The sequence below is a fragment of the Cyanistes caeruleus genome, chromosome 2 (assembly GCF_971803275.1).
Source record: "Cyanistes caeruleus chromosome 2, bCyaCae1.hap1.1, whole genome shotgun sequence".
Classification (NCBI taxonomy): domain Eukaryota; kingdom Metazoa; phylum Chordata; class Aves; order Passeriformes; family Paridae; genus Cyanistes; species Cyanistes caeruleus.
Window position 1 is genome coordinate 120,699,002 of NC_141702.1, and position 26,676 is coordinate 120,725,677.

Consider the following 26,676-nt stretch of genomic DNA (forward strand, 5'->3'; position numbering starts at 1 on the left):
GCAGGTTGGCTGCTGTGTGTGTGTGTGTGTGTCCTTGCCTGAGCTGTGGAACAGGGAGAGGTGTTAACTGGCGGTGCCTTGGAGCCAGGTGTTGATGGGAAGCAGGGTCCTTATTCCTGCTCCTGTATTTCCAGGGCCATGGGCCCCAGGGTGCTCCCTGGCAGCTCAGAGTGCCAGCCTTTTTGTGACAGGATACTGGAACAGGGATCCTAGCACGCTTTCTAGGATTTCAGAAATAAAATGAACTTGGGGGTGGCCTTTTTAGCACAGAATGGCAAATTTTGGCACAATTTGTCTGCTAGGCACAGGCATAAACGTCTCCCTTGTAAGGAATGTTCACAGAAGGCAGGGTGGGAGCTGTCTCATGGAGGAATTTTCCTCCTGTGTGGATCACTAGTTGCAACTTGTAGCATTTATGTGGGAAAGCCACAGAAAGACAGCCCAGCTCCAGGAAATCACCTTGGCTACTTCAGAAGAGCTTTTTAGGTGGCTGCACTATTAGTAAAAGTATTACAGTGGGGAACCTCTTTGACCTGAATGGTTTTCAGTATTTTGGTTTGCGTGACAGGTGTTTTTATTTTAACCGTATTTATCTTTTCACTCCTCGCTCACTTAAGGATGTGAGAATAGGAAATTGCTGCTGTGCTGTGTAGCTTTCAGGGCTGCTAGAAAAACAAAGCAATCAGGTTTTGAATGTGCTAGCCAAGAGTGCAGTGTCATTCCCAGCCTTGCAGCCCGGTCTCGGGGGTGTGAGGCTGGATTTTATGGGAGGCTCCCGCGGCTCAGCCCGGGATGGAGCAATTAGCTCAGCAGAGGAGACAGCGGGGTAATGAGCTGCAGCTAATTTGTCCTCGTGCAAGTGTCTGACAGCAGCCATCCCTGGAGAAGTCAACAACTCTCTGCAAGGGTTGCATCACCTCTCCAGGTGGGAGAAGGGAGCACAGGAGGGGTCAGGGGCTGAGGGAGGTGTGTGGGAGCCTTCCTCCTGCACTGCTGCAGCCCTGGCACTGCACTGCTGCAGCCCTGGCCCTGCTGGGCAGCCCTGCCCTCTCTCCCTGGCCCTTTATGAGCAGTGTTCACTGGGGCTCCCAGCTTCCCCTCCCCGTTCTCCAGCGAGAAGGGAAGGAGCTGGGACGTTCCCTACCGGGCTGGGGCTCAGGGAAGGTGCTGCACCTGTGCTCAGGGGCTGGGAAATCAGGAAATGTCCCTGGGCTGGTTTGTAGGGATGCTGTGGGATAGCCTGCTGCAGTCTGGCTGGGCATAGCTGCCTTCTGCTGCCAGGTGAAGCTGCTGCTGGTCAGAGCACTCCTGTCCAGCAGCTGCAGCCAGGCGTGTCTTTTGGTTTGGGTGATAAGTGCAGCTCCTTAAATCAACCCAGAATCACACTGCAATGCACAGGTTTTACAAATAACCAGGGAAAGAAATGTATTGTTGTTATTATTGCTGCTTACTGTAACAGTGCTTTTTGCTTCATTCACCTGAAAAAGTTGATAAGCATCTCCTTGCTCCACATCCTCCTTTTTGCTGGATAGCAAAAGTACCAAAACACAATCCCAAAAAGCTACAAATGCTTCTCAGAAAATCAGCTGTTGGCATAATTGGGATTCTTTAGCTCAGGTGGTTCTGGCACTTAAATGATCCTTTGAGGCTGCTGGTGGTTGTCTCCTGAGAATTAATTCTGTGGACTTTTGTGCCACCGTTTCTTATTTCTGTCTGAGTTTCTGCTCATAGTCTGAGGGGAGGAGGCAGTGCAGGTGAGGTGCTCCCCTCGTGGGACATTGTAAAGAGAGGCAGGTTTTTAATCCTTTTTTGGGTTTCAACTCTCCCCTGCTGGGTGTTGTTTTTTTTAGCCAGTCTCACCCTGTCACCAGGTGAGCATCAGGTGCTGTGCCTGGTGACACCTGGCACTCAGGCTACCTGCAAAGGGAGCAAGGGAGTCACCTGTATTCCTGACTTTGGAGTGAGTTTAACAGATTTGATTGAAGTATGATCATACAAACTTGCCAGAGGACCTCTGGAGTGGGATCCTGGAGTTTTTAGGGCACACAGTCAGAGGTGGAGTCTCCAGAGGTTCTCTGTGGAAAGGACAGTAGACAGCCAAGGAAGGAGACTCTGCTGGTGCCTTTGTCAGTTCAGTGATATGAGGAGCAGAACAAACTTTAAATATGGAATAAGAGGGAAGTCCTGGCAGTCCAGCTGAGCTGGCAGATGTCCTGGGTGATTAAATGTCAGCACAAGCAGCAGGCCTGCCCTGGGGCACAGCCTGCCTGCAGCCAGGGCACTCAGCAGCTTTGCTGTAGCTCAGTTCCTTGGAGCAGTGCTGGGATGGATCAGCAGCTCTGTCTGTGGAGGTGCCCATTGTCCATAAACCTCTTTATTTGTTCCAAAGGCCCTGGAGGTGATGATGGCAAGGAGGCTGCAGCAGCTCTGAGCTCTGTAGAAACACCCCCTGGAGCTCCCTGTCTGTGTGGGAAATGGCTAATTTGCAGTAGGAAGCATTTTTCAGCAGAGCTGCTGCCAGAGGAGTCATGAATTACCTGTTTGTGTTAACACTGCTCTGACATTAAGAGAACCCCAGCATCTGTGGATCTTTGGGTGCAGTGCTCACTCAGCAGCTGTGCAAAGGCACAATAAATGAGCAGTTTTGCTTTTGTCCCGTGGAATGGGTGCTTCTTGCCTGGATTTCTGCCTGATGGTGTTGCACTCGAGGGCCCTTGGTTGCACAGGAACCATCGTGCTGTTTAGATTCTTTCCCAGGCTGCCATTTAAAAGGGAATAACCTTAATGTAGTCTATTAAGGCTTGGATTCCCCTGTTTTAGCTTCTGGAGACTTCTTTCCAGTGGCTCCCTCTCTTAATCCACCCCTTATCTCACTTTCTGTAGAGAATTTGCCTGTGTGCTCCCATTATGTGCTGTGAAGAAGTGTTAACAGACAGCACGTTTGTTTCCAGTAGGGACAAACAAAAGTCCAAATGCCAGGGTCTCACAGGAACCCTGACATCCCCCTGTGCTGGCCCAGAGAGGGAAGAGCACAGAGCTGGGAGATTCTGGCAGCGAGGGGGAGCCAGGTCCTGGCAGCTGCAGGAGCTGTGCCTCCAGCAGAGCTTTTGCTGGTTTTGTCCTGTTTGTTTGCCCTTCCTGAGCTGCATCCTCGCTCCCCGCTGCTGGCTGTGGTCAGTGCTCTGTCTGAAGTGAGTGCAGGGCTGTGCACCCACAGCCTCGGCCCTGTGCCCACTGCCTGCTCGGGGAGTGCCCTGTGCAGCCACAAACCTAAAGAGTAAATGCTTATTCCAGTCCTTTATCCCAGTGCTCTCCCCACTTGGGAGAGTGTCAGACGTGCTCCAAAATGGGAGAAATCTAAAAAAATCCCTCTGTTGTATTCCAGCCTGCAGGGACTTGGGCTATAAAATGTACCTGTTTTGGGGTTAGCTTTTACCTGGCACCTTGGAATGGAGCTTTTTGATAAATTAACCCTGCCAAAATACTTGATAAATTTGTGTTGGAACTTTATTTTTGACAAATTAACTCTTGCCTAAAACGTCACAGTAGGTAGGAAAACTTGGCACAAGTAACTGGAAGCATTTGTTCCTTTAAAGTGGAAAAGGAAAGTCTTAAATCTTCTGTAAATAAATGATCTTCCCCGTGCCGCAGATCTCAGCTGCCGGTGAGGAACAGAGTGAACTTTGAGTGAAAAATCCGTGTTGTTCCTGCCGAGGGACAGTTGGAAACGTGAGGAAGGCAGCTGGCAGGCTATTTGGTTACACCTGTAATCTGCAAAAGCCTGAACAAAAATTAGGTAAAGAATATTTTTGCAATTGACCTTTCAGTGAACTTGCATAAATTTATTTCGCTTACTCAGTGGATGTTTACGACCTTATAATTTGAATGGCTGGATTAAGCTATGCTGAAATATGATGCCCTTTATAGGGTTAATGCATTTGCGAGGGACATGCATGCGAGTGCCCCCTCCTCTTCCCCAGCTTTAACACCACAGAGCATCATTCTGAATTGAAATAGTCCATAATGGTCCCCGTTTTCACTTTTCTTTAACAACATGAACGCTAAATTATAGCTGTGCAATTATGTAAACAATGGAAATGCTTCCAGAATGAATACTTCCTTTTAAATTTTCATTTTGTGTAATTGCTGAAAGGTTTGGAGCCATAATAAACCAAAATTATTTTACACATTTATCGTTCTAAAGGTCAATTATGAAAGAAGTAAAGCAACAACAGTGTGCGGGATGAGTAAACCAATTTCCACGGCCATCACCATATGTTTTTCTTGTGGCTCGTGTTTTCCAGTTGCTGTGTACACAGCATTCAATTGATGTGATTCATTGGCCGGGCTGGGAGCTGCTGCCCAGTTTGCTCCCTGTTTGCAGGGAGGGCAGGAAGCGGGGCTGTGTTTGAGTTACCTGATTTTGCCCTGTTGCTGATAGCACAGCTGTCCTGGCTCCCCGTGCTCCCACGAGCCTCTCGCTGCTGATCAGCTCTGCCAGCCCCCGGGCCACTGCCCCGCGTCCCCAGGTGCCACCAGCGCTTCGTGGCACAGGGATGGAGCTGGCAGGCTACCTGTGAGCTCTGGCCTGGGCTGCTGCTGGCCCTGCCCAGCCCAGCAGCGGTGCCATGGGGCAGGGGACAGCCTGCCAGCCCCAGCTGGGACCCAGAGTGCCCGGGGTGAGATGCTCAGTGCCCAGGGTGAGATGTTCACTGCTCAGTGCCCAGGGTGAGATGCTCAGTGCCCAGGTGAGATGTTGAGTGCCCAGGTGAGATGTTCACTGCTCAGTGCCCAGGGTGAGATGTTCGGTGCCCAGGTGAGATGCTCACTGCTCGGTGCCCAGGGTGAGCCCAGCCGAGCAGGTTGTGTCAGGAGATGGCTCCTGGTGGGTGTCACTGCAGCCAGCAGCCCACACTGGGAGTTCAAAGGGAAGCCAAGGACTGCTTCAAGAGCTTTCCAAAGGGAATTTCTGGCAGGTTTCTCTCTATGGAAAATGGTTTATTTTCAGTAGCACTGCATCTCGGAACTGGCGAGTCGGTCCCTGCAGCCTTTGGGGCCGTGGGTGCCATCACGGTGCTCCAGCATGGCAGGAGCTGTGGTGTGGCTCTTCCTTGCCCTGCCATGGGAGTGCTGAGCACAGGAGAGGGGCTGGGGCCCTGCTGTGTGACAGCTGGGGGCCCTGGGTGAGCACAGGGCTTGGTGCAGCAGCTCCCTGCGCTGCCGCCGCCTCCCCGGCCAGGTGAGCCCGGGCTCCTTGGCGGTGGCACGTGTCAGCAGCAGCCTGCTCCCATCTGCTGCCCTGCTCAGGGCCAGCCCAGCCCTCTGTACAGGTGTGCTGTGCCTTAATCAGCCCCTCCTTATAACGAGGTGGCTCCTTTGTTCTGCGCCGAGCCGGAGCGTACCGCCCGCTTTATGAGCGGCTGCATCCATCTGCTCTGCTTCTCAGTGTTTGCACTGACCCATATTGACTCAAAATGTATGAAAGGAAGTGATTAAAACAAGTTTAAACATTAACTTGAGTGGCATTTTAGCTTATTCAGGAAAGTGAAAGCGTTCTCTGCTACCATGTTAAAAAGGAATACTGTTTATTTGAATGTGCAGCAGTTATTGCACGGGATGCTGGTGTGGCAGGCACTCAGCGCAACACCAAGTGAGAGAAAATAGTGCTGGTGTTAAAGCATCTCTTTGTGGAGAGAAAACTGGATTCATCAGCTTTAGCTTCTGCTGGAGAGACTGAGCACATGGACACGTTCTGGGGGTCTTTGACACATCATGAAACCAGTAAGGGTGGACATGGAAAAGGGTTTTCCTTTGCAACTTTTCAAAATTTTACTGAATGGAAAATAATTGCCTACTCAGTACAGAACTAGCTTGATGTAAGTCTTCAGCAAATACAGTGTCACAGGCGAGGATGATATAGATTTTGTGCCTAATTTTAAACCTGCTGAAAGCTTGCAGGGAAGAACTCTTAAATACAGGAACTTTGCTATGGTTTGGAGAGACTGTGAAGACTTGAAATGTGGAAGGATTAAAGATGGAATTCTTGATGTGCTCTGTACCACAGGGTGATGGCAAGCCAAGCTGGGGCTGCTGGTCTGTTCCTTCAGGGAGCAGGCCTGGGGGGCAGCTCGTGTTCTTGTGGCATGGAATTCTGAGAGATGGGAGGAACTGGCTCCTCTGGACTGCTGCAGTGCTTCATCTTAGATCCATTGTGTGTTTGCATGGTTGAGTCCAAGGTCTTGTTTAGCAGAATGGCTGTGCTTAGGCAAGAAGAGACAGGAATGGTGGTGTGGGCTTTGAACAGGAATTTAGGGGTACAAATGTTACCAAAACACCAAATGCACTTTGGCTGCTCCACACCCCTGAAGTGGGAGGCGGTGATTTTGTGGAGGTCAGCTGGCACACAGAGCTCTGGGAGTGTGCACCTCGATCGGTGTGGGACTAGGGAACCTCACAGTTAAATCTTCTCCAACTCTCCCTTTTGCTTTTGGGCTTCCTGGCTTTGCTGACAGATGCCTTCTCTTGCAGGACATCCTGAACACTGTCATCAAGCACTGCCCACCGTGGTTCTTCTTCCTGGGGCTGCCGGGCTTCACGATGCTGATCGGGGACTTCCTCAGCGCGGCGGCGCGCGTGCTGAGCGCGGACACGCCGGAGGTGAGCGCGGCACAGCCCGCTGCCCGGGCCCTCGGGGTGACACCGGGGGTGTCTGGGGCCGGGAAACCCTGGGATGAGGGAACCAGGTGCTGCAGGGGTGTTTGATCCCAGAGGAAAGCGTGTCCAGGCTGCGGCCAGCAGACAGCGAGAGCGGGGAACCCTCTGGGTGACGCAGCGTCCCCGGCTAAATGTCAGCACTAACAGAAATGGGGCTCAAAACGATCAAATTATCAAAGGATGAGTAAAACAGCAAATCGGTGAAGGGTTGCCAAAAATAAAGGTAAAGGTCTGGCAGTCCTGGGAGAAGCAGGGGAGCTCAGCTGCACATGAAACATCAGCTCAGGGGAGACCTTTCTGTCTGTTCTGGCTCAGCGCTTCTGCTGCTGCTCTTGAGGTTTGTGTGGCTGAGCAGGTGGCCCTGTGCCGGGCCACAGCCCTCTCCTGTTCCAGCAGAGCTGGAATGGTGAGCCAGCCACGCCTCTTCCCTCAGCTCTCAAAGAGCTTGGTCAGCCTCACCGCTGAGCCAAAGCTTAAATGCTAATAAGAAATGGATGCTCGGTTTTCCATGGAAAGAAAACAAACCAAAACACCCCCTTCCATTTCTCCTGCATGCATGAAACAAACATTGCACAGCAGTTGGTGTTCGTAGCTCGTGCCCTGGTGCTTTTGTTGGAGCAGGATCTCTCTGCACATTGGCATCACCTGTGCAGCCAGCACGAGTGGGTTCTGTGCCACAGGACCACCTCATAGCACTGCTGGCTTGCTGCTTCACCCCCTCACTCAGCTCTTCTTCAGGGGGTTCTGTGCTTTCTGATGGCATCAAGTGCCTGATTGTCAGCTTGGGGAATGAGGGGAAGTATTACAGATGTAGGTGAGCTCAGGAGTGGGGCCAGGTGCCAGTGGAGGGGCAGCTCAGCCTCACCAGGGGAACAGAGCAGCACAGCAGAGAAAGCACGGGCAGGAAGGTGTGTGTCAGGTACTGCTGGCACCCAGCTCGTGCTGCAGCTGCAGAGGAAAAACTGCTGGGATGTGTTCCTGTGCAGCTGGGTGCTGGGATGTGCTCCTGGGGGTGCTGGGATGTGATTCCAGCAGGCTGAGTACAGCAGTGCTCCCTGGAGCTGGGGACATCTCCAGTGTGAAGGGTTTTCAGTGTCTATTTTAGTGAATTTTTTTAGTGACTATTCCTGCCTGCTTGCCCTTGGCCAGGCTCCCCGCTGTGAAGCTCACACCATCCTTGGTGCTCTTGTGTGCTTTCCAAACACCTACCAAGGAATCCCCTGGGTGGGACCCGTCTCAGAAGGCAGTGAGAGCATCACAGGGAGTGCAGATATGAAGGTAAATCCACATTTATTGTAAATCCTTAGGTAACCTAACCTGGTTTCACTGTGCAGTGACTTCATTCCTGCCCAAGTGGTTGCCCTGACACAAGCCTCTGCTGCTTTTGATAAACTTGAGGCACTGCAGTGATGACCTGCTCGAAATTCGGGGTGGCTGGGGAGGAATCTCCGAGTTCCTCATGTGGCCTGAGCAGGCAGGACCAGAGAGGATGCAGAAATCCCTTTCACACGCTTGGCTCCTGTTCTTGCTTCTTCATCAGGCCTTGGACAGTCACCGGAGGTGTCTTCCTTCTACAGCTAAGACAGTTCTGTCTTTTCTGTACTAAACAGTATGCTAAATTTTTCCTGACGTGTTTTGGTTAGAACCTAAACACTACATAGAGTATGGTGTGGAGTGACCAGCACTTGTTGTTTGTAACTGCCCACTGTAAAAGAACTGGTTTCCTCTCGCTGCCTGTACATGAGCTGTAAGCTGATTTGATTTGTCCACAAGGGCCTGTCTATTCGAGTTGTAATCGGTGTTTCTCCCTTGACAAAATGCAACTGGCGTGACGTAAAGATGCTTTAGCAACAGATGGAGAATTAGTGACTTCACCTGTAACTATGTCAAAATTAAACAGCTTTAAAGTAGATGTATGAGAAAGATTCTTATTCTAATTTATTTTGTTATTTTAGTATTGCCTCATAAATATTTTATTGAAGAATGCTACAGAGGAGCCAAGTGAAGCTGCAAGGTAAAATACTGAGTAAAAGAAATGGGAAAATATCATAGAATAGGTTGGAAAAGACCTCTAACACTATCAAGGCCAACCATTTATGGGTTGGAAAACTCTTTCTTGCTGCTTATCTGCTGCTGCTGCCTTGTGGTTTGGTCCTGTGAAAGTTGAGCCTTACCCTGCACCATGAAGGTGCTGGCCTGTCGTGTTGGAGGGGAAAGAGAGATCTCATCTTTGTGCATTTTTTTCCTTTTTTTCCCCCCCCCTAAATACTCCTGTGAATCTCCTGACCCTCTGTGTTTTCCTCTGCCCAAAGATGCATAGCCATCTGTGGCCTGGGCGTGTGGATCTGCGAGGAGCTGACGCAGTGCACCAGCCACCCCCACGTGAAGAAAGCCATCAATGTCATAGGTGTGACACTGAAGGTATTGCTGTGCCGGGCTCTGACCAACCAGCTCCGGGGCAAAAAAGGCATTTTTGCTTTGCAGACAGCCCCTGATGATCTGAGGCACAGGCTGCAGCTGTGCAAGCGTGCAGGGTGTTTGCAGAAACAGCCCCTGTGCCTGCAGACCCCTTCCCCAGCAAACTCACCCAAGAGATCACATAGGTCGTGTCCAACCTGCTGGTTCCTGAGGCCGACAGTGTGATTGCACAGCCCTAACCTTGTTTGTTGTCTGCAAAGATGCAAAAGCTGAGTGCAGTGCATTGTAGCTGGACACTTTATTTGGCTCTTAATCACCTTTTTTCTTCCAGTTTCCCAACAAGCTGGTAGCTCATGTCGCCTGTGATGTCCTTCAGCTGCTGGTGTCGTACTGGCAGAAGCTCCAGGAGTACGAATCCACCCTGTGCCGGAAAATTACTGAAGTACGCCAGATTCCTTAAAGTGTTTGTATGGAAATCGTGTGCAAAGTTGTCTGAATCCCCTCCTTGGGCTGCTGTGATTTTGCCAACTCCTGCTTTTTTGTATTGTTAGGGGGGTACTTGCTGCACTCCCCGGAGCAGTGTGGGTCCCTGGTTTGTAGGGACTTGTTTGCGAAATGCCCAGGAAAACCTCTTCTTTCCCTGGGATGTTGATTGTCACAGCAGCTGGATGCTCCTGGGAGAACCTGACCTGTTCCACAGCCCGTGCAGTGAAGGTCTGTCTCTGCAGAGGAAGAGGCTGAGTGCCCTTCTGACTCTTGGTTTGTTTGGCTGCAGATCCTGGTGGCCACCATCGCGTTTCTCCTGCCCGGTGCCGAACACTCCTCCCTGGAAGCGGATAAGAAGGTGTGTCACTGAAAAGAGCCCTCTCCATTCCTCGTCCTGTCTGAGGGGGATTTAAATCAGCTTGCTCCCAACCAGAGCTGAACTTTAAGCTTTCCAGCTCATGCCCTAGGGTCTGGGTGGATTTAACAGAGCGTTCCTAAATGCCGTGTTCTCGTTCAGTTCATAGTTTCTCTGCTGCTTTGTCTGCTGGACTGGTGCATGGCACTGCCCATGAAAATGCTGCTGGAGCCCGTGTCTGCAGGTGCTGTGGAGGATCAGCATGCATCCAGAGCTCCTCTGCTGGATTATATTTACAGAGTGAGTAGGGGGAAGGAAGGTGGTTTACTCTGCCTGGCTGTTTAAAGATGCCTTTCACACACCCTGAAGGCACAGAAGCAGCTTTGTCAAGCGCTGGAAGATCATCTCATCCAGGTGAGAAGTCACAAATGCAGAACGTTAAGAAGGTGAGATTAGAGATGTAGGACAGACAGGGGATGGTGAAGACAAAGGTAAAATGCTTAAAACAACGAGCTGGGGAAATAATCTTTGCAGGGATATTTGGATTATTTGCAGTGGGCTGTTAAGATACAGAAGAAGCTGTGAAGCGAGCTGTTGAGGTGCAGAATGGGTGCAGACGGAGATGGCTAATCTGGAGCACTGAATTTGGGCCCGGGTGGGCTGTGTGGTGTGTCAGAGCCGGGCCCTGCTGGCTGGGTGTGTTGGGATTACGGGATCTGTCCGGGGTTGCTCACCGCCCCGTGTCCCCGCAGGTCCTGCACTGCTGCGTCAACGGCTCCAGCACCTACACCCAGCAAAGCCACTACGTGCTGAGCCTGGCCGACCTCTCCTCCTCTGACTACGACCCCTTCCTGCCCCTGGGGAACGTCAGGAGCCCCTCGGAGCCAGCCCAGTGCCCTTCCTCCACCGACCTGGGGAACCTGCTCACCGTGGCCGAAGGTGAGGTGTGCCCAGGGCTGGGCCAGCCTGTGTGTGCAGCGCTGGGGAGCTGTCCCAGGCTCCATCTCTGTGACAGGATGCTCGAGTTCCTTCCCAGCGCTGCTCCGCAGAACAAATTCACCTTTAGAAGATGTAAAAGGAAACACTGTAAAGCAAAGAGAAATAGTTTTACACTGAATATGAAAAAACCCAGAAGTTAGGGGGTTTCTGGCTGTAAGAGGAGTAACATTCCCGTGGGAGAAGTGGAGGCACAGCAGAAGCTCAAGAGCACAGACACTTGATGAAATAGCTGGTGGATGTGCCTGTGCTGAGGGGACCATCTGGGCATCCAGGAAGTCTCTCCCTGCCTCACCCGAGACCTTCCCACCTGCCAGGGACAGAGCAGCATTTATTTGCTGTCACATCTCTGGTCTGCCTTGGCTTTTCTGCTGTTGGCTGTGGGGATGTGGTGAAGTCTAATAAAGCTATGGGGCAGGTAGGATCTCTGGGAAAGCTGTTGGAAACATTTCTGTGAACAGGAAGGATCAGCAGGTCACAAGGGGCAAGTTGCTGCAGCGAGGCAGAAATCCACACGTGCTCCTTCTGTATTGCCTCTTGCCGCTCCTGCTGATCCGCTGTGCTTTTCTCGGTGCTTCCAGAGAAGAGGAGGAGGAATTTGGAGCTGATCCCTCTGACGGCGCGGATGGTCATGACTCACCTGGTGAATCACCTGAGCCATTACCCGCTGAGCGGGGGCCCCGCCATCCTGCACAGCCTCCTGAGCGAGAACCACGACAACTCCTACGTGGAGTCCTCCGAGCTGTGCTCGGAAGTGTTCCGCAGCCCCAACCTGCAGCTCTTCGTGTTCAACGACAGCACTCTCATCTCCTACCTCCAGCTCCCCGCCGAGCAGAGGCCGGGCCCCGAGCCGGCCGCGGCGCCCTCGGACGTACGGGTGATCGTCAGGGACATCTCGGGGAAGTACTCGTGGGACGGCCGCGTGCTCTACGGGCCCCTGGAGGGCCGCCCGCCTCAGCGCGGCACCGCCACCGGTGAGGCGCAGCAGCTCGGCCTGTGCCGGGACAGCGAGGTGCAGCAGCTCGGCCCGTGCCAGGACAGCTTCACCGGTGAGGCGCGGCAGCTCGGCCTGTGCCGGGACAGCGAGGTGCAGCAGCTCGGCCCGTGCCAGGACAGCTTCACCGGTGAGGCGCGGCAGCTCGGCCCGTGCCAGGACAGTGACACGCAGCAGCTGGGCCCGTGCCAGGACGATGAGGAGGGCGAGGACGCGCTGGACCAGCTGCTGGAGCGCATCGGGAGCAGCAGCCCCGAGTGCCTGCCGCACCCGCAGCGCAGGCTGAACGAGCCGGCGCCGCCGCCCCGCGCCCTCAGCGCCGAGCAGGAGCGCGCCCTCAGCGAGGCCCTGCTGCGGCAGAGCGCCCGCGAAAGGGACTTCGTGCTGAGCTGCGGCTCCCGGCGCCGCCCCAGCCTGGCCTGCCAGCAGCCACCGCCGCCAGCACAGCCACAGGCCTCCTTCTACTTCTGCCGGCTGCTGCTGGACGACTTGGGAATGAACTCCTGGGACAGAAGGTAGGGAGAGAGAGCATCCAGAACGTGCTTAGCGTGCCCTTCTCGGTTTCTAATCCCAAATGCGCTTAAGGAAGCGAGGATCGTGTAGCTGGGGTAAGAGCGGAGCTTTGAACCTCGGTGATTATTTGAAAGAGACGTCAGTAGATTGTGTAGAGCAGTAACTCTGGGAAATCATACTGGGTTAATTCTCTTAGCTTATTGGAAGATGAAATACCGTGTCTGCGCTGTGTTGCATTTGCCTTCAAACCCTTCTTTCTTTATTTTCAGGAAAAGCTTTCATCTGCTGAAGAAAAATTCAAAGTTACTGCGAGAACTGAAAAATCTGGATTCCCGCCAATGGTAGGTGATGTGTACTGAACACAGCATTGATAAGGTTTGTGTGTGTCCCAAGGAGTCACCAGAGCCAAAACTTTGTTCCTGTTGAATCCAAGTAGTGGTACAGCAATTGGACTGGTTGTTTCGCCAGAGTTCTGTGGCCTGAACGGAGAAGCCGCCTGTGCTGGCACATTCTCTGTGTACAGAGAGCTCCGAATCACTGGCAAATAATAAAACAGATTTTTCTCAATTTTGCTTTAGCTGAGAGGAGAGCAAATCAAATTGCTAGTGACCTGGGTTGAGCTGACAGGATTTCCTGCAGGGTGATCCCTACGTCAGGAGCAGTACTTTGCGGGGTGACCTACCCAGAACTGCTCCCCAGCCAGCAAGAGGTAGAACGGAGTTCTGAATGCTGCGTTTAATTTCTCATTGCCTGACACGGAGCTGCTTGAAAAACATCTGCAGCATTGCAGAGTTCTGAGTTCCTTCTGTCCCAACAATTTCCACATCCAGTGCGCTTTGTGTGCTTCCAGAGAAGCCAACTGTCCCTGTCAGCCTTGTAAAACTCTGCCCAGGGTCTCAAAGTCAGTGATGTTTCTTCTGCCTTGTATGTCATCACCCCGTAATTAAAATTCTGTAGGTCAAATTATGCTCCCATTAGCACCTGTGCCACCTTGCTGTCTGTGCAGTGCTGCACAGAGCAGAGTCATTAACCCTGTCATTGGAATTTGGGCACCAGTTGTGTGGCTGACGCACGGGAGGAGCGGGCCTGGCGCTGCTCTCGGAACCGGGGTGTCCCTGTAGTGAGGTTTTGGTGGCAGAACAGCGGGGAGGTCTAAAAGCGAGCGAGGTGTTTGGGCAGGGGGCTGTGACATACGGGGCTGGCTGTGGCACCTGGCCATAGGTTGGGAGTGCAGGGGGACCTGGAAGATAATTCTGAGCTGGTTTAACCTCGGTTTCCTTTTCCCTGCCGTGGCAGCCGTGAGACACACAAGATCGCTGTGTTCTACATCGCCGAGGGACAGGAGGACAAGTGTTCCATCCTGGCCAACGCCAGGGGAAGCCAGGCCTACGAAGATTTTGTTGCTGGGCTGGGCTGGGAGGTAACAGCCATAATTTAGATAACTTCCCTTGTTGCACAGTTCTCTTGGCCCTGCACAGTTTTTAATTCACACGCACAGAACAAACCCTGCTGCACACCGATGCCTGCAGCTTTTAGCTCCCGAGTGTGAGCACGCACTCACCCAGCACAGGCGCTCTTTGTGACATGCGTGGGTTTAATTTGCTTTGTCAAAACGCTGTGTCGTAATCTAAATTCCACGAGCACTTTGGTGTTTGGGAAATCCAGAGTAAATTCGTGTCCTGTTTAAGCATCCAAGTGCTGCAGGGGGATGCAGCATCCTCAGACTGGTGCTGTTGGGAAAGCAAATGAGCCTTTGGACTCAGCCTTGACTTCAGAGAGGTGTTTCCTCAGAATAAGCTTCTGGAATAATTTCTTTATGGTTTTTCTTTCTGTCCGAATCTTTGGTTTCTTGTGCAGTTTTTCTGGTTCTCTTTCTCTCTGCCAGTTGTGATGCTCCCGGCAGTGGGAGCTGTGAGCCCCACAGAGCCCTGAGTCACAAGGTGCTGTTGTTTCCTTGCTGCTGTTTGCGGGAGGAAGGTAAAACAGCTGGGCAGATAATGACTCAGGAGCGAGTTCAGAGAGATTTACTTGTAGTGAATGTCAGATACAGGTACGGGAAAGACAAATCTAACAGAAGGATTGCAGAGCTGGAGGGGAAGGCTGCTTTTTTCTCTGGGATGGATGGCTGTGGAAAGCTTGGGTGGTGATTTCATTAATCTGGTACAGAAGCAGGTGCTGGCAGCACATGAGTGTTTTCAGGTGGCTGCTGTTGGTGCCTTTGGCTCCCTCAGGTCGACCTGTCCACGCACTGCGGGTTCATGGGCGGCCTGCAGCGCAACGGCAGCACGGGGCAGACCGCGCCCTACTACGCCACCTCCACCGTGGAGATCATCTTCCACGTGTCCACCAGGATGCCCTCCGACTCGGACGACTCCCTGACCAAAAAGGTAAGGGCTCTGCAGGGTGTTGCAGGCAGTGCTCCCTTGGAGGTCGGAAGCGAAGGCGGCTCTTGCTGGCCGTCCCTGCGGCGCCACGTGGTGCTCTGCAGCTGGGTTAGCTGAATTAAATGGCATCTAAATTCTGGGTTCTGAAACACAATTAACATTTCCACGGTAGCCTCAAATGCCACCGTGAGTAATAATATTAGCAATAATTTCATTTGTACGTTGTCTGCCTGCCAAAACTGCTGCAGGTTGGTAGAACAAAGCAACCAAAGGCAGCGTGGTAAAACCTTGGGTAGGGCTCGTCCCGTGCAGAGCAGCAGAGAGAAAGGGGGCTGGAACCCAAGCAGCCAGCTCTGAGTTCAGGCCAGGAGCCAGCTGGGCACACAAGTCTGACAAGCAGCCTCTGCCTCAGACAGCCAGAGCCTAGCTCAGAGTTCTGCTGGTACCGCTGCTTAATTGTTCGCCTTTCCTAACGAGGAGCTATTTCGGATGATGCTGTTTGCCAGCTGCTGCTTAGACTCAGAGAAGGTTTTTGGGGCATACCAAATCTCTGCCTTTCCAATTGGGATTGGCAGCTTGTCCTGCAGAGGTTGTTAGCATGCATCAGTAATGCTGCAGCAGCCATGCAGTGCACCGAGGGGCTCTGCTCTGAGCGCTCTGTACCTCTGTCCCTCAGTGTTTGCTGTCCAGTTGGTTTCGGAGGGATGTGTGCTTTTCTTTCAAATATAAAGGTGGAATCTCTGATTACTGGTTCTGAAAAACTGCCCAGTGTTTCACACTGAAGTCCTTTTTTATCTTGTCTTTTTTTATTGTGATATCTGTCATTTAAAAAAAAGTCAGCAAAACGACGTATTTCTCTTCCTGTGTGTAACTCTCTACCTTCATAGGCACAAGGCGATGGAAAGAAGTACTCTGAGTGCTTCAGAGGGGGACAGTGGTGTGTAGGACAGGGCTGTAGAGTCTCTGTGACCATACCAGGGTAGGACTGTCTGTATTTTTGCAGCTCCTGACCAGTATTTGTCCAGCTGCTAGACCAAAACTCCAGTGATGAATGATTTACAGTTTCCCTAGGCAGCATACTCCATATTCCTATGCTCCACTTCTTGTACCATGAAGAAAATCTCTGGTAGTGCCTACTTGGCTTCAATTTATGCCCATTGATTGATGTTTCACATGCATGCAAGGGGCAAGTTATTTTGCAGCACACTTATGCATGTCTGAGAACTGCTGCCATATCTTTCCCAGACTTCCTTTTCCTACACAAAGTGTGGCCATTTATTTAGTGTAACCTTCCCTTTTAAGCCCTGGGTTTTGTGGGAGCCTGGCAAAGACACTGGGGTAATTCTGGCTGTAGAGTAATTGATCACCTGGGAGGAGAGCACGGTGTGGCAGAGCTACCACAAGGGGAAAAAGGTGGGGGTTTAGCTGCAAACAGTCCACTTATTCTCCTAATTCTCATGTATGTTAGGGGTTATCACAGACCCTGAGGGTCTAGCTATTGCGTTTGCTCCAAGAGAATTCTCTGTGAGAAACAGAAACCAAAAGCATTTAGTAGCTGTCAGTCTCCAAGTTTTGTAGTGCCAGGAAGCCAGGCCAGCTCCAGCATATGCTGTCTACAGAAAATAACTGCAAAGGAATTGCTCTAGGACCTTCTCAAAAAACCTGAGATCTGCTCTAGGAATGGCACCCTGCAGGGATCAGACGGGGAATTCTGGTGAAGGACAAATGTCTGAGCAAGCTCATGGACCTGAGGAGCTGCAAGCAGTGGCTCCAGGTGACTTCCAGAGGACTTCTCAGTGTGCGCTCGTCCATGGTTCCACACACAACAGTTTCATTCCGTTTGTCACAGCTCTGTTGGGAGCAAACATGCAGTTCTGTGCAGATCAGCACAGATTGTTGACAGATTTTACAGAACTGCAGCTGTGAGTGCAGAAAAGGTGCATTTCAGAAGCACTGCACTTTCTGGAAGGTGGGCAACTCTCTGGGCTTAGGTCCTTGCCTCACATTGTTGGGGCAGAATGTCCGGGTTAGAAGGATTATTTGATATTTATTACTTCTTGCCATCAATGCTTTTGTTCGTGGGAGTGTTGTGGGAGAGAAAGATGGAAGCCCTTGACATTCATTCTGCTCCTGCAGGAGAGTGGTGCTGCGAGGAGAAAACTTCATCAGGATGCAGTGGGCGCCTCAGCTCCTTTTTTCCTGCCCTCCCTCTGGGGGTCTGAGGTCCCACGAATCTCTGAAATCTTTGCTGGGTTTTTTTCTCTGCTTATTTTGCCCCTCTCACCAAGAGAGGCTTCATCCCTGTCAGCACGCTCCCAGCTGAACAGGACCTGCTGGCCTGGGGGGGCCAGAGCAAGGCCAGAAATTCTGGGGGCTGGGGAATTCAGCAGATGCAGTAATTTTACTTCAATATGTTATTATGGTTCTTTATTTTTACTGAGCACAAGGATAAATTAAGTTCTGGTATGAATTCCCCAGAATAAGTGTGTTTCCACTGGGGATGAACTTGGCCCCTTTGTGCCGTAGAGCTGTCATTTGCAGTCTACATTTATTAATTTGAGGTATTGAGGCTGACATTATGTTGCTAATTCAGGTGGGAAGAAAGAGGGAAAGAAAGAAAGAAAAACCCCTCTCCAAATAAGTCTTGTCCCTGACAGAAATCTTTTCTAGTGAAGTAAACAAAATTCAGCTCATCTCTTTTGCTGCTGTAGGGTTCAGCATCACTGGTTCCAAACTTTATCTGCCTGTCTTGTGGCAAGAGTGAAAATCAATCCCAGGAATGGCATCCTACCGTCCCTGTCTCGTTCTGCTCAAATTGTGCTTAACGGTTTAAAGATGTGCTGTCGAATTTCTCAGTGATTTATTCCATCCTCTCCATTGTCAGAGCAGAACTTTTTCAATTCAGAAATCTGGTAGCAACCCCATACTGAACTCTTGCTCCTTTGCTGCAGAAATTTGTTAGCTGGGGCTAGATTAGATTTTTAGCAGCTAATCTGACTGCTGTAGGGGTTTGCAGAGTGGGGACAGAGCTGTGCTATTGGATTTGTCCAATTCATTTGACTCCAGGACTATAATTGCACTTATGTCTTACAAGGCTTTTATGGCCTCAGGCTGGCGAGCAGCAGAAAAACAAATTGGCAGTGATACAGTGAGAGTGAAAGGGAATGAAAGGCACACATTATCAGTCTCCAGGCAGCCCTGCTCTGGCAGGAAGTTTCTCGGTTAATTTACAAGTAAAACTTAGATTTTAGGATGGGCGCACAGTCAGCCAGACAATGGGGATGTCAGGCCCCACTGTTACTTAGCAAAAGTAGCAGCCATGGCTCCCCAAAAGCAGGAATTCTTCAGTCAAACAGACGACTCCTCTCTGGAGCCAGCTGGCTGTGTAATGCAATTAGCAGGGAAAGGAGGTCATGCCGGAGGTGTGCACCGTGACCAGCGCTGCCTGCCGGCCCGGGGATGTGGGGCTGGGGCTCTGGGGATGGGGATGTGGGGCTGGGGCTCTGGGGATGTGGGGCTGGGGCTCTGGGGATGGGGATGTGGGGCTGGGACTCTGGGGATGGAGCTCTGGGGATGGGGATGTGGGGCTGGAGCTCTGGGGATGGGGTTGGATTTGAGGCTGGAGCTCTGGGGATGGGGCTGGAGCTCTGGGGCTGGAGCTCTGGGGATGGGGCTGGATCTGAGGCTGGAGCTCTGGGGATGGGGCTGGGGCTCTGGAGCAGCACAGTGGGGCTGGCTCAGGCCTGGGGCAGTGTCCCAGCCCCGTTAGCCAAGCTCCCGTGGGGCGGGGAGGACACGCTGCAGTGCACGGCTGCCTTCCCTCGCAGTGTGCGCAGAGCCATCAGCCCAGACCGCTGTTGGGGCTTGCTCTCAAAACCAATCTGATTTCCTGGCTGCTGTGGCTTTTTTTAATGTAGCTTTTTTCTTTATTCCCCCCACCCCTAAACTGGGAGGAGAGCACAGCCTGGAGCTCTGGCTCCGCACGCCTCGTCCGTGGGGCTTTGGACATTTCAGCACAACTTGCTGAAGTCCTTTGGGGCACTGAGTCTGCCCCACAGCTGCTGTTCTGAATAAAAAACACAGGGAAATAGCAGCTGGCTTATTGTCACTGATGAGATTATCCTAACGGCCTCTTATCAATGGAGTTATCTCTCAATAACAAATATTTTTGATTAATGCCAATTTTTCCTTTGTAACGTTGTGCCTCCTAAGTGTGCTGCTTAAGGATGTGTGGCTTCAAAACAAGGGCAGTGACTCAAGCTCTGAAACAAGTCTGGCACACGCTGGGGATTGTGGCAGGCTCATGAGCACAGCAAGTGTTGGTTCAACTGAGTGCCCTTCTTCACTGAATGTTGTTCTGAAGGGTGCAAGATCAATACAGAGCGTTCAATTATCATCAGAACAGTTCCTTGGGATTTTAACAAGGGTCCCTGGAGCAGTATTTGGGCATATTTTGATGAGTGTTTCTGTAGCAGCATGTGCTGTTTCTCACCCCAGAAGCCACAGGAGGCATGGCAGCACAGAGCCTTTCCTTGGGGAGCTGGGCTGGGTTTGTGAATGGCCCTCTGCCTCGTGGAATTCCGTGTCCACGATGATTTCTTGGGCTTCCTGCAGCAGAGGCTGCCAGGTGCCACCACCCTGGGCTCTCTGAGCTGGGGAGCCAGTGCTGGCACTCATGGGCACTTCCCAATGCCTGGTGGGGCTTCCTGGAGCTGGGCTGGGCTGGGACAGCCTGGCCAGGCACCCCCAGCATCCGGGACCTGCTGGGCACAAAGCCTGCTCCTCACCAGATGGGCTTCAGGCTGTGTAAAACTAAACTTGACATCTTGCTTCTGATGGCTTTGGAGGTGGCCTGGCTGCACCTGGTCACGGAGAGCGAGGTCAGGGTTTTGTCCTGTGTGTAAATTCCTGCTGCCTTTGGTGCCTGTCAGTTCATGGCATTCCCAAGGTGAGTGTTTTCCTTTGTGCTGCTTGGTTTTTACTGAGCTTCTGCACAGATATCGAGGTGGCCACAAGAACAGCAATTTCTACTTGCTTTGTACATGTAAGAAGCTCTGTTAATAGTATTGTTAGTGTTCCTGTGTTTTTCCAAGACAAAAATGGTTCATGTTTCCTTCAAACAGAGCTAAAATTACCTTTTATTCATGGGTGTTAATAAATCACAATTGTTATCTTCTGTTTTGTTTAAAATAAACTGAGAATCTCAGTCCTTCTGAGATCTGAGCTTTACTTCACTATGCTGGAACATGAGCTGTAAGCCAAGTTCACAGCTATAACTTTTTTATTTTCCACAAGGTGTTGGTTTTGCCACATTTCTCGTGACTGAGGGGTCCAGTTTGCCACCAATATGTAGGAGTGAAAGTTTTTCCTGGTTCTGAATAGGGAAGATTCATCAGCACAGTGTGGGCTGATCCAAAGCGCATTGGGGTTAGTTGTTATTTACCAGTGAAAATCACCACCTTCTCCTCCCTTTTTTCTCTCCCCCCACACAGAGTGAAGTAGCAGAGCTTCATTTTGGCTTCTTTGTTCCGTCTATTGTGCACATTGTTCCAGGGGTAGCACCAAATTGGAGGGTGGGGGGTGTCTTTTAAGCTTTAAGTGGGACTTAAATTCTCTTTATGCTCGGAGCTGGCATTCTGCGTGTGGATTACATTTTAACTTTAAAGCTTACAGTTGAAACCATTGTGTGAGGCTTGTACGTGATTGCCAAATAGTTTTTGCCATCTGTTAGATCACCTCCAGCTCCTCCAGCAGCAGAGCAAACACACACACACACACACACAGGCTCTCGGATGCTTTCTGTGTGCTCATGTTTAAATTTTATCCGTATTTCATGCAGCTCTGCTCCAAAGGGAAAGGTGTAACTCCCACAGTATCTCCCATTCTAATGTACTTCACACTGCCCAGATATTTTGCTGACGTTTCAGGCAGGAGCCCCCTCCAGACACAGTCAGAGAGGAAATGTTTGTGGATAATAAATTCAGTTATAGTGGCTCATGACAGGCAGTTTCTGAGTCAAGGCATTTCATATTTCTGTGACAGCTGCCTTATTTTAGCTGGAATACGATGCTCCGTTGGTTAATGCTTTGTTGCAGTAATTCAGTTTTCCATCTTAAATCACTGTAGGTAATGTACATTTACATATCGTGCTAATGGCTAGTTTGATAATGACTTAATTAAGCCATCAGACAACAATGAGTTCTAAATGAAGCAAATTATTGAGCTGATGCTTTCATGAGCAACTGGAGAAAAACAATATTTTAACTTTTCTGTAATGAAATATTGCTGCTATCGAGCATTGTAATTCAATTTGCGAGCCGTGACCCCTCGCGCGGCGCGGTTATCGCCGGGATTAATAAAGAGCCAATTTGCCCTTGCAGCTCCGCCACTTGGGAAACGACGAGGTTCACATCGTGTGGTCCGAGCACACCCGCAACTACCGCAGGGGCATCATCCCCACCGACTTCGGGGACGTGCTCATCGTCATCTACCCCATGAAGAACCACATGTTCTTCATCGAGATCATGAAGAAACCCGAGGTGGGTCCTGCTGCTGTCTGGTGCTGCGCGGGGAGCGGCGGCTCTAGCGCTCTAAGCGAGGCACAGCAGTTCAGTTTGAGCGTTGTTTTTTCCCCAGGGAGAACGAAATCAGTCTGTCCATCTCGGCTGGAAAATGAGCTGAGCCGTGAGTTAACTCTAAATCTGGAGTTACTGGTGGTGATCAGAGTGGCTGCTCATTCATTTGTGGCCATCCTTGGCGCTGAGAGGAACACCTCAGAATTCTCAGCCCGCAGAAGTTACGGGGCAAAGAGCAGCATTTGACCCCTTGTGAATGTCCTCTGAGGCAGTGCGAGCAGAGCACTCGTGATCTGAGTTCCTCTGGTGGTGTGGGGTCACTGCTGTGCTGACGGCACCCAGCAGAGCCCCACACGTCCCTGGGACTGCCACCATCACCTGACTGCTGGGATGATGCAGGCATTGCCCATCCTGTCATCAAACAAACCATGGGAGATTCACACTCGAGACGTTTTTTGGAAAAAAACACATTTTTTTGCAAAACGTCAGAGGTGTGTGTATGTACATCTGTGCTTGTGTGCGAAAAAGCCGCTTCAGTAAATGCTTGTCTGGTACATTATGGATGCAAAAATATGCATAAAATATACTTTGTGAGAGTAATCAGTGTGATAAATACCTTTTGCCTTATGTGAGGGACGCTGTTTGTCCGAAGGAGTAGCCAGCTGTGGAAAATGCCTCCATCACATCCCATATTGACCAGCTGTGGACACTTTGAGTTGTGAATGATGGAGCTGTTGGATATTGACACCCAGTGCTTTGTCAGTTGACGTTTCAAACTTGAAAATTTTCTAATAGTGAGTTGCTGGGGTTTTTTTTTTTTTTGGGCTTGGTGTTGAGCTGTGCGGTTTAGCGTTTGCACATTTTAGCTTTTAATGTTCCATCAGGGAAATGAGAATTTAGCGCTAGGAACACGCTTGAGACTTCTCTGGAGCGATGGAGAAAAGCTGTGTCATCTTACATATTAGTCAAAACCCCCCAACGGGCAGCCAGAAGAAGAGCTAACTGGAAATTTAGTGTTATCCCTACATTTAAAGTACAAACCATTACAATGTAATAAAATTAATCCAGACATTTCCAGGGCAAGTGTGGCTGACCTTTTGTTCACCAGCTACTGACCCCAGGGTGAATGAACGAGCCTTGCAGAGAGAAATGTCTGTTGTTTGGCTTCAGTCCCTGGCATTTAAATTGCATTCCCTAATCGAATGAAAAGGCTGTCCTCTCTATCAGGTTACAGAATCCATGGCAACATTTGGCCTTTTATATCCATAATGTTAGCCTTTTTGTTTGCAGCCAAGTAGAGACACCTGGAGCAATGTTAACATTAACCGCTTTAGCATTAATAGCTTCATTATAGAAGAATTTCTGATCAGATAGCTGTTACTTTTGTTATGTTGCTTCAGCTTGTATTGTTTTCATTTTTGATCTCCCTGCTTGGCAACCGGGCAATGATTTGCAAATTTTTTTTGTCTTGATTAATTAAGCAATATAATTATCAGGAACCGTGCTGCAGTCTTTGCCCGACAAAGCTTGGGAGGGAAGACAATAGTAAGTCTGTTAGTGTGAATGCATTCCACGCGTCACAGATGCACGAGGATATTGGGAACAATGAGAGGAAAAGCTGCCTGCGAGAGGGGACAAAGCATGCCAGGCAGGCTCCGCACTGCACATACCGCCAGGGACATGCTGCGGCTTCCCTGGGACACAGATGCCTCGTTAGATTGCAGCTCGTCATCAGAGATTAATTCTCAGCCATTTGGTACAATAATTTACCCATTCCCCACTCTTTTAACTAGCGCTGCTCGCTGTAGAGGGGCAGTCTTTGTGCTCGCAAGGTTTATTTAACCTTGCCTACTTTTACTGCGAGCAACAGAAATAATGATTTTGCTGTCGGAAATTGGAACCAAGCAGGTGTTTGCAGTGGGCCGAATATTAATTTTTGCTTCACGGATAACTTGCAGTGACATTTGGAGTGCTCACAGAAGGGGATCTTTCCCTCTGTGGTTTTTTTTAATTGATTCCTGTCAGAGCAGGCTGTTTGTTTGTGGTGGCTGCCGAAGCCCTGCTCTCCCGGGCTGGGTGATGGGAGCTGGGTGCGGAGCTCCCCCGGGCCTGGCTGGGGCAGAGTCCCCGTGGGAATGAGTGAAGCTGGCTGGATGGGGCTCCCCTGGCTGGATGGGGCTCCCCTGGCTGGATGGGGCTCCCCTGGCTGGATGCAGCTCCGGGGAACAAGCCATTCCCAGCTCTGTGCTCGGATGGCTCCGCAGCCCCCGCTGCTGCTGCTGCTCTCCCTGGCTGGGACACACGTGGGTTAAATCTGTAAATCCTCTGGTGACACAGCCTGCCCTGCTCCCCAGCTCCTGCCGGCTGTGAAACCCTGACTGCAAGTGCTGTAAGCAAAACCCACTTGTCCAAAAAGGCCGGCAGGGAATTTCCCTGCCCCAGCAGCATCTGCTGATCTGACTTTACGATTCTGGTATTTGTGTGGTGTCCTCACTTTAGAACACATTTAGCCTCCTCATCTGTACTTTTACATCGTTTTTTCTTGCCATCAATGCTTCTAGACAGTGCATGGGGTGAAAATTTCACTTAAAAGCGTTACTGCCTAAAGAGGCAAAGACTTGATGCTCCATAACATTATCATTTTGGTGGCATAGATTTTCCTCTGTCCCCTTCCCTTCCAACTTCCCTTCCTGGACAGTAATGCCAGCAGTAAATAAACAAACTGAAAAGAAGGCAAAACCGCTATGGAAACATATTACACTTTTCTGGGTTTTTTTGGGGGGTGGGTAATTATTTTAAGTAAAGGAATGACAGAATAAGTGTGTGCAGAGACAGCTGTCATTTGCAGATGTTACATTAAACCCAAATTTCTTCTGTAATTCATTGCCACTTCTAATTAGAGGAATTCCCTAGATGCAGGGGATTTATATTATTCCCTTTGTCCATTTATTGAATGACTGTCACAGTCACCCACAAGCAGTTGGAGAAGAATAATAGAGGGTATTTATTTATGTGATAAGCCTCTGTACAGATGGAAAAAATCCATAGCTTAAATATTAATAATTGCTGCTGGCTTCTGTCTAGGGCTTCAGTTGGGGGGTTGGTTTCTTCGTTTTGAGTCTGTGAGAGGGAAATGAATTTGAGTACTTTGTAAGTACTGAAAGTTATGTATTTAAACATCAATGTTTTCTGGGTCAGCAGTTCTGGACATGGTTTACTTTTAGGAAGTGTCTCTTGTACCTAGTGCAGTCTTTACCTGCAGAGCCTTAGGTCACCAGAGGATGTCACACAGGGGTTTCCTGTGGAGGTGGCCCTGAAGGAGCAGCATTTGGGCACCTTGACCTGCTGGGCTGTGCCCTTTGTGCCTGTCCCAGCCCTGCTCTCTGCCATCCCCTTTGCCTCCTTATCCTGGACCAGCTCAAGGCTTTTTTCTCTCCTGTGAAGTCCACGGAAGGAGTTTATAGAGGATTATCTGAAGGAAATACATCTTTGCAAAACCTCCTGCCAGTGTTGGAGTCAGGCAGTGAATCAGGGTCTCCCGTTGGGATCCCAGATGGGAAGCAGCTCTTAATATCCCCTGCCAAAGGCATATTGATTGCAGATTGGTAGATGGCCTCAGTTTTTAAGTGTACCAAGCTCGTGCTTAGCCAGCAGAATGTTCTGAGACGTGTGTGTGTCCGTGTAGCGTGCTGAGGGCACTCATGGGCGCTTTAAACGCTCACCAGCGCGGGGGATGAATGTCTCAGTGTGGGAAACAATGTGGTCACGCTCTTTGGTGGCAAAATGCTGTAGCAGTCTCCTGCCGTGGTTCTGAAGCCTGCTTTTCTGTTTTGGGGTGCCCAGGTGCCGTTTTTCGGTCCCCTCTTCGACGGCGCCATCGTGACCGCGAAGCTGCTGCCCAGCCTGGTCTGTGCCACGTGCATCAACGCCAGCAGAGCCGTCAAGTCCCTCATCCCCCTCTACCAGAGCTTGTATCCTTTCTCCACGGGGCAAGGCCCCCCTTGGTAGGGCCCTCACTTGGAGCATCGTCCTGCAGAGAGGTAGGCTGGCATGGAAACCCTTCCTGTTCGATTTCACTGGCAAAGCTCGGGGCTTTCTTCACGTCCAGCTCAGTGGTTTTGGTGGTTTGCACCCAGCCGCCGTCCGGGGTGTTCCAAATGGGATGGAAATGTCCCAGGAATCTCCCTCCAGCAGCTTCCATCTCACTGCTGCTGGGCTGGGGCTCAGCACAGCTGCTTTGGTCTGTGAGAGGTGGTATCTCCTGCCAGTGTGAAAGCAAGCTGCAAGTTGTGGACTGTGCCTGTCAGGCTGGCAGCCAGAGCTCAGCCATGCTCTTATCCTATCCAATTAACCTCACTCGGACTCATTACATTAATAAGACAGATGGGATTTGTCCTCAGATGCAGATGTTGCAGGTCCCAAATTCCAGTTTCGCTCCAGCCATGCCTGTGTTTGGGCATTTTGAGAAGCTGTTTTCCAGCAGTGTCTGGAAGGTGGCTGGAGGATGTGCTTCTCTGGGACAGGAGTTGTGACACCGTGCTGGGGTCTTCTGATGATGCCATGGTGCATTCCATAGCTTCTGCTGCTAACCTCATCACCTGCCTCAGGACAAACACCCACCACACTTTGCTTTCTCTGGGGAGTGTTGGATTTCAGTGTTTCTGATCGTGTGACTTTGAGGAAGAGGCTGTGACATGTTTTGATCTTTGAAAGAACACTGAGGAATTAGTTTGAGATGCACATTTTTAAAACAGGATATCCTTGAAGTACTCATTAGGGGTTCTTTAAAGGCTAAATTTTATCCAGTGTACTTTGCAAAAGTCCTCAGAAATTAAAACTAGTATTGAGGTTAAATAGATTTGTGTTAATAACTAATTGTTTACTCATTGTAATGGTAGTGGTTGTGCAAACTGTGGTAATGCCTGACAGGTGAGTCAAGGCTTGTTATGTTTTCTTCTGTTTCTTGAGAGGAATCTAACAAATTCCTGAAACAGAATTCAGCTTGGTCTGTTTCTCAGTGTTGAATACTGAAGTAACAGTGCAGTGAAATGGCCTGAGCAGCAGCAGTTGGAAGAAGGGAGCTGTCACAGCCCCTCGCTCCTCCCGTGTTTTGGCCTTGAGCATTTTGTGTGTGAGCAGCACTCCCCAGCTGGCCGTGCTGCTGCTGTCCCAGGGGTGTCCCTGAGAGTGTCCCTGAGGGTCCCAGGGTGCAGAGCTGCACAGACACCGCACCACAGGGCT

The 26,676-nt window shown here is 50.6% G+C and overlaps 1 protein-coding gene across 1 annotated transcript in view; it reads left to right on the forward strand.

Annotated features, from left to right (window-relative positions):
* Positions 1–26,676, forward strand: part of RALGAPA2 (Ral GTPase activating protein catalytic subunit alpha 2) — an 85,614-nt gene that overhangs the window by 24,974 nt on the left and 33,964 nt on the right. The window contains exons 25-38 of the mRNA XM_086875220.1: positions 6,529–6,657; positions 7,864–7,992; positions 8,670–8,728; positions 9,027–9,135; positions 9,464–9,574; positions 9,908–9,976; positions 10,136–10,273; positions 10,726–10,912; positions 11,551–12,478; positions 12,746–12,817; positions 13,773–13,896; positions 14,708–14,863; positions 21,241–21,399; positions 25,279–25,406. Of these exons, the coding sequence (XP_086731346.1) occupies positions 6,529–6,657; positions 7,864–7,992; positions 8,670–8,728; positions 9,027–9,135; positions 9,464–9,574; positions 9,908–9,976; positions 10,136–10,273; positions 10,726–10,912; positions 11,551–12,478; positions 12,746–12,817; positions 13,773–13,896; positions 14,708–14,863; positions 21,241–21,399; positions 25,279–25,406 (2,498 nt within the window). The remainder of the gene's footprint in view (positions 1–6,528; positions 6,658–7,863; positions 7,993–8,669; positions 8,729–9,026; positions 9,136–9,463; positions 9,575–9,907; positions 9,977–10,135; positions 10,274–10,725; positions 10,913–11,550; positions 12,479–12,745; positions 12,818–13,772; positions 13,897–14,707; positions 14,864–21,240; positions 21,400–25,278; positions 25,407–26,676) is intronic.